The 10,764-nt window shown below is 46.0% G+C and overlaps 2 protein-coding genes across 3 annotated transcripts; both read right to left on the bottom strand.

The window, feature by feature from the left end:
* Positions 1-169: 169 nt before the first annotated feature.
* LOC142895558 (uncharacterized) lies at positions 170-2,019 on the bottom strand. Its single transcript, XM_076036706.1, has 2 exons — positions 1,272-2,019; positions 170-827 (listed from the first exon to the last, which is right to left on the bottom strand). The coding sequence occupies exons 1-2, from the start codon at positions 2,017-2,019 to the stop codon at positions 790-792; spliced, it is 786 nt and encodes a 261-aa protein (XP_075892821.1). The 3' UTR covers positions 170-789.
* On the bottom strand, positions 1,795-10,150 carry LOC142895577 (uncharacterized). Of its 2 annotated transcripts, none has more exons than XM_076036750.1 (4): positions 9,929-10,150; positions 6,635-6,735; positions 5,751-5,823; positions 1,795-4,451 (listed from the first exon to the last, which is right to left on the bottom strand). In XM_076036750.1, exons 1-4 carry the CDS (start codon positions 9,999-10,001, stop codon positions 3,976-3,978), a joined length of 723 nt encoding a protein of 240 aa, XP_075892865.1. In that variant the 5' UTR covers positions 10,002-10,150; the 3' UTR covers positions 1,795-3,975. The 2 variants fall into 2 exon arrangements, with proteins under 2 accessions (XP_075892865.1, XP_075892856.1); XM_076036741.1 differs by having other exon boundaries at positions 1,795-4,454; positions 9,929-10,137.
* Between the last annotated feature and the right edge of the window lie 614 nt (positions 10,151-10,764).

Raw genomic sequence — 10,764 nt, 5'->3', positions numbered from 1 at the left:
CGTCCTGTTCTGAAACCCAGTCCTCAATGATGATCCAAATGGCATTCAAGCCTCATTGGTGCCTAAAGTGCTCCGTGTTCTTTGAAAAGCACATTAACATTAAAGAAAGAAAAGAAATTGAAATATTCGACAATGGGTGCACGGTTACCAGATAGTTGTTGTCTGTCTCATCACTGACAGCAGCACAGTATATGTAATTAATACAATACGTGTTTACTTATCTTCATATTTAATGTGTGTCTATGTGAGCATGTTATCACAACAGATTTATTACATAGACTGGTAATACTTTTGACATAATGTACAGCATATTAATATAATATAGTACATGCTTTTTTTAAGTTATCAGCACAACAAAGGTGCGAAGTCAGTAATTCACTCAAAATAGTATATTCTTTGTTCTAAAAACCACTGGGGAACACGTACAGATCAGAATCATTACTATCCAGTATTAAATAGAACTGAGTTGTCATGAGTATTACAGGTGCATTTCTACGAAAAGGACTCCGGCTCAAAGTGTTCTAGTCAGTCTCCAACGCTTGACGCTCTTTCATGTCTGCCCGTTGATTTTCTCGCAAACAGCGTGGCAACAGTGTCACCCAGTGGCCAGGAGACATAACAGACATCCTGAGAGTACTCGACTATTTCTACTGTACGAGTCAGACTCTCTCTCTCAAAAAAAAGAAAAGAAAACCAAACTGACAACTATAAAAGACTCTCTGGAAAATTACATCTGTATCTAGTTCCCCTTATGATCCACTCGTTGTTGAAGGCACGCTGTCTGATGCGTCATGACTGCGCTGTCACCACCACCACCGTCTCTGTGGCTGAAACAGAAAAGCACAGCTCTAGTATTTGGCACAAATAAGTGTTCTGCTTTCAAAAAGGGCACACACAATGGGCAGATAGCAATGATAAAATCCTATCAGGCAGCTGTTGTCTTTAAATATTTAGAGTACGCAGCAATTACATTATTTCCATGCACTTAGTTTCATCTGCAGTCTGAGTGGGCTGGCATTCATAATTCACAAGCCCGGACACAAGCTTACGGTAAAGGTCCCATGCTGTGAAAACTTCTCATTGCCAATGTTTTCTGACAGTCGTGAGCCGCAACGTTGTCAGTGAAATTTAACATTTTCACCACATATTTGGACAATGTACTTCATGAAAAGGAAAATATTGAGCCCTCACTTTCACAAAAAGCAACAAGTGAGGCTGTTAGTGAAGCCCTAGGTAGCATGCACCATTGGGATGGTTAACTTTTTACTTACTTGGTGCCACTTGCTCCTCCAACTCTAACGTTGAATCCATTGTTTCCTCACAGGCCAGTACCTCTCCCACAGCAACAGGTGGCGCTGGGTCGTCTGCGGGTGGAACACAGTGGCAGGACTCGCCTTCATGTACAGCAGCTTCTGGTTCCGACTCTGCAGCCAAGAGGACCTCAGCATCAGCTTCGGCGGACGCTTCTGCCAGCTGGACCGGCTCCGCGTCTTCTGCAGTGGGTTCCTCGGCCTCATCAGGAGCAGCTGTGACCTCATCAGCTGGTGGGGCCTCCTCTGTGGTGACAGGTTCTTCAGGTGACTGAGCCTCCACTAGGGCGGCGTCAGCTTGAGCTTCTCCAACTTGCTCCTCTGTCGGGGCTGCTGGCTCCTCAGGAGGAGGCGCCACCGTCTTCTCCTCGTCGCCCTCTGCTGCAGTGGAGGAGACCGGCGTTTCCTCTTCAGCAGCAGGGGCCTCTGCATCCTCAGGATCCCCTTCTGAAACCTTCATCTCCTCTTTGTTCTCCTCAGCAGCCTCTTCTACAGCCGCTTCATCAGCCACCGCCTCCACCGGGGCCTCCTGGATCTCGGGTCCAGCCACATCCACCGTGGAGTCTGTACTTTTGCCCTCCTCCTCTATCTGCCGCACAACATCCACCAGACTCCTCTCGCCAACAGAGGCCGCTGCAATCTCCACGGTAGGGCTGGCCAACAACTTCACTGACGTGAGAAGATCTGGCATAGACGCTGAGGGGCACATGACAGGAAGTAGCTTAGAAAGTTTTCAAAATAAACAAGTTTCAGACAACCGGCGGCAGACCGAGTACTGCAGTTTCAGCGCCACACTCAGTAGAAAATTATTTTACGCTGGTGACATGAGTGTTTATTTGAAATAATCATCTTGCACTTTGACAATAATTGCAAAAGCTGTGAATTCCACTCACCTTGTGCAGCTGAAGAGGGGTCTACAGCCAGCTAGGGTCGAGGGAACTACAGGGAGATTACCTGCCAGGTTCATGCCCACACTGTTGGTGTAACTTGGTTAAAAACATTGAACGCTTCAGTGGCAGTTCAACTGGCTGCCATTTGGTGGCAGTGTATCTCAAATAAAAAGCCAAATGTCTCACACATATTGGAATAGAGGAGTTAAATGACAAATTGACTGACTTCAGTTAACAACTACTTGGCCTAAAAAAAAAAAAAAAGGGCCCATGAGTCGTCGTGCCGCTGGATATACTAGCGGCCCAGGACTCTGTAAAACAGGGATTGTAATCTAGGATTTGTCTTAACCATTCACATTTTAATGGCCTTAACCTGTCTGAGACCGTTTTAAAACTGCTTCCACTGCTGGAGTCCAAGTAAAATAATTGGTTCCATCAGACCTCAGGTTCACCTCCCAAGAAAAGAGAAGGGGGAGGTGAGCGGGGGGTGAAAAGCTATGTGACTGCATAGGAGCCAGGACACTCTAAATACGTGCAAGAAGTCAATTATTCTACATGTATATGGGTTAATATTAAATTAACCACATACATCTTACAGGAGTTCATATGGTACAAACTGCCTCCATCTTTGCATGTCTGTAGTATATTTGCCCAAAAGGTTGGAAGACCATTTCAACTGCAGTTCTAACAGGGAGGATCGAAGTTGAAGGCTCCACTTTTTATAATTCTGATCCTAGTGCCTCTGCTACCTACAGTCTGTGGCGTTCACCTATCACAGCAGTTCATCCCTTCTTATTTCTTTCCGAGACCGCACTCCAGTGTTCATCTAATAATTTAGATTTTTTTTCAGAACGTGAACAAGGCACAGCGATACTTGTGGGGAGGGGGGGGGGCATTCTACAGGAATTATTGGGTGCTATGGTAATATTAATAGTCCATCCCCCCAAAAAAAAACTACGTAGCTGAACATTGCAACCGCTGACCCACATCACCCTTAGAATATAGCTATGTTAATACTTCCAACCCACAGAAGATATATGAACAACAATGAAGGGAAACAACATCTTCAGTATAAACCCATTATTTGAACATTTAACTTTATTAATTACAGTGACATCTTTTCCAATTAAGGGTAATTTTTTTTCCCTGAAAGATTAAAAGTTAAACAATTAGAGAATTCAGAACAATGGTAATTTCAACACGCGGCTCCGAGTACAGACAAGGGTGGATGAGTTAAACTGGAACAGACTGCCAGGACACAAGACTAGCAGGAGTGGAGTAAAAAGGGAACAAAGTTAAATTGTAGCAGTAACCTAAGCAAGGATTAACAGTGACTTCAGAACTGGCTGTACTCATGAGCCATACTAGCAGTTTAAATTGTAGTAAAAGGAAAACATACAGGGCTGTCCTGCTTTAAGTGCACTTTACAACAAACTGTCCCTCAAATCATGTAAGTTCAACCCTCACAGAAGGAAATCAAAGTGGATAAATGCCGAGGATAATACAAATCCACAAGTAAGTGACTTTTCCGCAGTAAATCTAAACAGCCTCGGGGTCTGGCTTTGGTCTAAGGGTTGGGATGAGGACTGGACAGGAGGGGAAGGCACCTAGAAACAGGACAGATGAACCCCTAACTGGTCGTCAGGCCCCCCAGCCTGCCCTCTCCTCAGTAGACCAGGGGTTCATGAGTCCTTCTTCCTGGGTCCAGAGAGGAGGGGGACAGCGGTGCCAGTCCCAGGCCTCTTTTCTGGACCATCTACGGAGTCACCACGGTACTACGCAGCCGCCTGTGCCACAGCAGGCGCATCAGGAGCTGCTTCTGGTGCTGCTGCTACCGTACCGGTGCTCTCGGCTGCTGGGGGCTCTGCTGGCGCCTCCTCCACGGCGACGACTTCCTCCGTGACTGGCTCGGTTTCCGGCGCCGCTTCCACCGCTTCAGAGGGAGCAGCATCTTCTGCAGCCGCAGGCTTGGCATCTGCTTCCGCCACTGCCGCCTCTATGACTTCTGGCTCGGGCGCCGCCTCGCTTGGCGCCTCCTCCGCGACTGGTGCTGCGACCGCCACTTCCTCGGACGCGGCCGCCTCCGGCTCCGGCTCCGCCTCCTCGGGGGCAGCAGCGGCGACGGGTTCTGCAGGAGCCTCCTCAACGGTTTCCGCAGGTGCTGACACGGACTCCACGGCAACCTCCTCCGCCGGTGCTGTCGCCTCCTCCACTGGTGCTAGTTCTGCGACTGGGACTGCAACCTCTGCTGCTGCTAAGGGCCATGAAAAGGTCAAATAAGAAAGATTTAATTTGGATTCTGTTTTTTTGCTTGTTTGTTGAGCGTGTGCGGTGGTGCAGAGTTTTATTTTAAACCTCGTACACCCTTGATGACTTTCAACAGCTAAATTCTGAAGCTTCCCTCTTTAGCACACTGAAAAAAAAAAGGTCCAGCAGCATAATATGAGTGGGTGAAGTGAAAGATAATCCCTAATCCCAACATGTCATCCTCGGAGCTCACTTGTACCTGCCGACGTCACTGCAGCAGCTGCTGCTGCTGCTGCTCTTCACCAGAATAGATTCTAGATTTTTAGCAGTATTGATTGGACAGCTGCCTAAAGTAAACATATGAACCTACATCCTAAACCAAACATTACTGTGGATCACTGCTCATCATGAAGATACAGATTTGAAAAAAAAAAACATCACTTTGTAAAGAAAAAATGGAAAGACTAAAAAAAAAAAGGCAAGTGGCATTTTCTTCTAAACTGGAAGTTGAGAGGGTTATGTTATAACAGTATAATATAGAATATAATGTGCCTGACAAGAAAATGGATCTAAAAACTGAGCCTTTTTGGAAAGATTTTCCAAACTGACAGAATCTTACTGTTCAATTCTGTAGAACACGTTTTTTTTCGGGCCGATCAGAAATAACATTCATTCAATCTGCAACAAGAAGATTCTAACGTTTGATTTAACCCCCTGATCTCCTCGTTCGTCAAGGTGCTCCCGTAACCACTTCCTGGAAAATTTACAGGGTTGCATAATGGGATCACTGGTCGGTTTAAAGCCAGTGCAGGACAGTGTCCAGCGCCGTGGGGAGCAGGGCTTCATGCTCCATTTGTGACCAAAACAACATGTCCAGGCAGACGGTACGCTGAACCGGTGGCAGAGCCGCTCGCCCTGCCGCGCTGGGCGCAGAGCCACGTCGCCGCCGGGGCTGAAAGCGACTGAATAGACGAATAACTTGCTGATAGTAATCGGAACGGACGGGCAAGATAAAGCTTTTGAGCGTGATCAGCGCACCATGTCTGATAGTTTGGGCGGCTGAGCCAGAACTGAATCGGACTCACTGCATGAGCCTCGGTGTCGCTCAATAAATGAGGCTACAGCCTTCTGGTGTTCAGTGATCAGGGCCGCAGACGGCGTACTGGGTTGCTTTTTGCTTTAGGTGACCAGAATGAAATCTTAGAAACTTTTCCCACTACAATTCAGCCACATCCTGGAACTCATACTAGACTAAAATGTGAACAGTTGACAAGTCCTCTGTGCGCTGGTGTTAGAGACTGACCCTTGGCTGTGGTGCCCATGCTGGCCAGTCTGTCCTCATAACGCTCAATATCACCGTTGACTGTCTTGTAGGCCTGCAGGGAAACAGGGCAGATATTCACCTATTACATTCCTGCACATATTAAATGATAACATACACGGGTAGAGAGAGAGAGAAAAAAAGGCCCTACATGGAGTTTTGCTCAACATTAAACAATACAGCCGATACGCAGCTGTGCTTTACCAACACAGAGGAACACGTCTGTGCAGACGATAGTGTGTTGAGAAAGCACAAAGAAATGTCTGTGGCTCTTCCAGTGTCAGCTGTGGTGATGTCGGCCTCGCACAGTTCAGCATGTTGTTAATGGCTATTATGTTGAGACCCTGCAACACAGCTGACTGGAAAAGTAACAGACTGAGAATCGCAGGAGTCACTCTTCAAGACCTTTCATTTTTCTCTTTTCTTGAATCTGACTTGAGTGACTGCGTGTCTTTTTCTCCCCCTTTACAATATTAAATATATTCTACGTTGTGTATACAAGTAGTGCTTTTGGAAGAATAATCTTGATATGCAACAACTACTGGGATAGCAGTGCACATTTAAAGCATTCCAAAGGAGGCTGAGCACAAATGACATCTGGCATGTCTACATAAGTGACCTTTTCCTTTAGGTGAGTGTGTGCAACGTGTACCCTGAACATGCACAGCTGCATGCAATAAATCGGGAATTGTGACATTTTGTGGGTCACACAAACGGCTTGGTCAGTATCGTATTCAGAATAAGTGCAAACACTCATCGTTACATCCAAGATTTTACTTTCTTTGTATGAAGACGTGTTGCTTGTACTTGCCACCAACAGACAGCCCTGGGTATGCAGGAGAGAAGGTGAAAGGGGGAACACTCACATAGACCACTGCGGCGGTGAGGCCTCCTCCGCACAGGACAAAGTACGTCATGTTAGTGGAGCCGCCTGGAACCCCGAAGGCCATGTGTCGTACCGGAGGCGCTGCAGGACAGGAGAGGGCAAGAGTCACAGGCTGCAGGGGGAACCTTCAATTGCACAGATGTTTGCACTGCGTTTTATGAATTTCAGAGAACTCAGACACGGTGGGGGATGATTTTGCAGCGGGACTGTTGCATTCTGATAGCGTCAACATGTCTACATCCCTTAATCCGGTTACACAATCCAGCCCTGGTCACTCGCAGGCAGCAGAGTGGATGGAAAGATTTAGCGGCGGCCAAGCTAAACAGTAAATTGTCCCCTAATTAGCTCCCGAACGCACACAAACACTGAAACACTTCCTGCTCGAACATCCCCCGTCGACAGCCATCTCAGGGGTCGGGACGGGAGAACAAGACCCTCGGGCCGTATCGTCAAGCGAGGATCAGTCTGGTGCACGGCCGCTCGGTCGCAGCCCGAGGGGAGAGATCCACTGGTGTTTAGAGGATTGCCAGTGGTGCATGCAAGGTTGGCCATAAATAAAACCACCCTGCATCCTAAACACTGGCATCGCCTAATCTGCCTGCAGCGAGACCTCACACAACACAGCGTGCGCGTTGCACTCACAGAACATAGATATCTTTAGCGTGATTTACGGCAGCCGTGTGTGTGTATGGTGTGTGTGTGCGTGGCGCATGTGGTGCATGGCGTATGTGGTGCCCTCGGCAGGCTTTACAAGTGAAAGGACACAATGTACAGCTTCAGGCTTGTTCCACCATTAAAGAGAAAAAGAAATGGGAAACTTGATCTGCGTTTGTTCACAACAAGTTTAACCAGAAGCAGAGTAAATAAATGTAACTTTAACAGCGATTTTTTTTTTCTTTAGAATGACGAGTAGATCTTACACTGGTGTCAGTGAGTTCATTGTCTCCTCAGATTGGTTCAAATTCTGTGGAATGGTCACAACCAATCCACAGAATTAACATTGCGGATTTAAAATAAGGTTTAAAAACAGGGCAGTAAACAAACAGGAGCGATCAGCCTGATCATTAACAATTATTTACAACCTTTTGTTTTTGATGTTTTGTTCATGTATGGACTATTAAAAGAATGAGCCGCTCACACGAAATGTGACATGGGGAGGACATAGAAGCTGAAGCTTCAGCCAACACCTTTTCAGTCAATATAATTTTGTTGTATCCTTTGTTATCTGTTTATTTGTATACATACAATTATGACCGAATAAACTCTACTGAATTGAACAAATAACTTGAATGCTGTAAAAAAAAAAAAAAAAAAAAAAATAGGGTCAAAGTGTCATGAATAAAAGCTCAGCTGACGTTACAGGCAGGTCAAAACTGCACTGCCAAAGAGTGGAATCCCTCAACCAAGATGGTAAAACAGTCAATAAAGGAATCATTCATGACAAGTTGTGGTCGCCCATTTCTAACATATTGGATATTCCTCTGCAAATACACCATAACAGGAAATACTTAACACGCATTAGCCAGTTTCCTACATTGATGCAGTTGATAACCTGTAATTGTACGAGTGGCGTACTGATACAGCAGAAGTGTGTCGATCAAGATTTTGCCGCAGTGCCTAAACAAGCGACGTCAACAGAGGCTGAAGGGGAAAATCACACACGGCAACAGTGCGCAACACAGCCAAGTTAAAACGCTCAGTTGAGAAGCTACCGAAGCATCAGCAGGATGTTGTGGATGCTGAGCCAAGCCGAGACACCCCCCCCTTCCCCACCCATCCACTAATACCCATGACACAGCAGCGCTGCGCACAGCCACGGCCAAGTCCAGGTTATTTATACTGGTAATCAGTTAATCCCCCCGCACCGAGCTGCTGGACTGCGGAAATGGACACGTGTCAGCCAACGGCAGAAATGACAGTCGACCCCGCTGGTGGCAGGGACACATGCATGTTAGGTGTGCTGCTGCTGCTGCTGCTGCCTGTCAGCTGTCACGCTACAGTGAGATGAAATACAGGATGGTCCGGTGAGACCCAGGAACACCAGCAGCATAGCATGTTAAAGGTTGCGAGCTATGACCACTTCACAGCTTCATTTCTGATTTTCAATACAGAATTTATTTATTTGTCATGGTTACTTACTTGTATAAATAACAAACAAACTATAGATTTACCACTATGTTTACTGCCTCCTACTAAAATACGCCCCCCTCCACTAAAAATTTAGAATCCTGCTTAAGGCCTTGTTGAATCCAAGTTTGAAAAGGGACCAAAAAAAACAAACAAGGAAGCAGCGAGTGTGTCAGTCTCCACAGTGAGAACAAACACCTCACTGGGATTGTTGTCGCCAACCTGGGGGAGTTGGTGTCAGCACCTTTTGTGACTTCACAAAAGGCTGATTTCCAACAGTGAGGTTCAGCACACACGTCCTGAAGAGTCAGACAAATAAAAGTAGGAAAAGACAGGTGAGATTAATTGCCAACATGTTTTTCCCTCATTAAATGGAACCTTTAAGGGTCTCCAATATTGACCGAAGATTCACCACAGTCTGACTTTTTATTTGAAGCAGCAGTTTGCCCTCAGGCTGAATTCCACGTGTTCAGCTGTGCAAGGTGAACAGCAGAGGACAGAGCAAAGTTTTTAACCTTAAAAAAATAAAATCCTCTTCAGTCTGCACACAGAAGAGCCGTTTCACCAACACACCAACATGCGGATTATTTTTCCTCTTTTTGATTTTCAGAGGGCAGATTAGAAGAACCCAATGTGTTCCAGCTCATATAACTAGTCCTGGGACAGAGTGTAATAACCAGGTCTGAACGCATGCGCGTCAAACGCGTTCTACTTCGACAAAAAAATATAAAATACCAAAGCGTAAAATATGTGCATACAAAGATCTTCATTTTCTTAAAAAAACAAAAAAACCTAAAACGGAACCCATCACACGCAATTTAAGCGTGAGAACGTGCGTGTGGTGGGCTCTTTTATAACCGGCGTGCAAGAACTGCTTGTTCCCAAAAGATGTACACGCCCCCTTAATTCAACCAAGCACAGCAACATGGGTCGATTTAGCTGCTTTTGTTACGTTGACCAACTTTCGAAAGCATTTTTTTAAAAGGAGGCCGGTGAATCCCTCATTTAGCGTAACTTTAAACAACTTTTGCACTAACTGGGATAACCAGCTACAAAATAGTCTTCTACCGTCTGGACAGAGTACAAAATGCATTTAATCTCTCTAATTAATGTGACGCTGCAGCCGTTAATTGCCAGGCCGACCCACCGTTCCTGGGTTCCGGCTTGAAGACCCTCCGTGCCAGCGGCCCGAACCTCTGCCATGCCCGTCTGCAGAACATCTTCTCCCGGTGGTGCGCGTCAACTGAGTCGGTGTCTTGGTCCGTGCGAGTGCAGCAGCTTTATGGTCTGGTGGAGGAGAAAACACGCAGCTGCCGAGGCTGATCGCTGATTGCAAAGAAGCGGCCACCCACTTTCACAGGGATCACTGCAGGAAGGCGCCCCCTAGCGGCAAACTACCAGAATGCTGAAAATGGAATTGCTATCTATCTATCTATCTATCTATCTATCTATCTATCTATCCTTAACACAACTTGCCACACTGTTTTCAAGCAATTTTCAAACTGACGTGTGTGTATGCACAGCAGCAGCAGCAGCAGCAGCAGCAGCAAGTTGCGTAATACTTTTGTTGCCCTGCATCAAGGAACACAGGGCAACTTAGTATTACGAGGGTCCCCCCAGTGGCCATGTGTTGTATTGCACACCAAAATCTCCTTGCCATGACAAACGTTTCCAAACATTTCCTCATTCGTTGCCATTTAAAGACCCGGCCAGTGTGCTGGATACAGTAGCAAGGAGCATTGGAACAAATTAAAAAGAATAAATGAAAATCAGGCTGAGCTTTAGGCACATGGGTTACAAGTGACATAGTGGCTGTGAAGTGTAAAAACTCTCAACAGGTGCTCTTTCTAGGCTGCTATATTGAACCATGGTGGCACAATGTGAACTTCGGTGCATTTTAAGTACATGTAAATAATCTACAATTAATGTTAGTTTACCATTTGTAACTAAACTCATTCATATACTTTATATTTTTATTCTATA

This window comes from Nelusetta ayraudi, unplaced genomic scaffold, assembly GCF_046127955.1.
Source record: "Nelusetta ayraudi isolate G7.1 ecotype Tasmania unplaced genomic scaffold, CSIRO-AGI_Nayr_v1 ptg000004l, whole genome shotgun sequence".
In the NCBI taxonomy this organism is placed as follows: Eukaryota; Metazoa; Chordata; class Actinopteri; order Tetraodontiformes; family Monacanthidae; genus Nelusetta; species Nelusetta ayraudi.
This window is presented reverse-complemented; position numbering and strand designations above follow the sequence as displayed.

Coding starts and splice junctions, on each gene's coding strand:
- LOC142895558 (XM_076036706.1), bottom strand. CDS start 2,019: ATGTGCCCCTCAGCGTCTATGCCAGATCTTCTCACGTCAGTGAAGTTG. Junction 828..1,271: donor GGAGGAGCAAGTGGCACCAA/GTAAGTAAAAAG, acceptor TTTCTGTTTCAG/CCACAGAGACGGTGGTGGTG.
- LOC142895577 (XM_076036741.1), bottom strand. CDS start 10,001: ATGTTCTGCAGACGGGCATGGCAGAGGTTCGGGCCGCTGGCACGGAGG. Junction 5,824..6,634: donor TCACCGCCGCAGTGGTCTAT/GTGAGTGTTCCC, acceptor GTTTCCCTGCAG/GCCTACAAGACAGTCAACGG. Junction 4,455..5,750: donor CATGGGCACCACAGCCAAGG/GTCAGTCTCTAA, acceptor CATGGCCCTTAG/CAGCAGCAGAGGTTGCAGTC.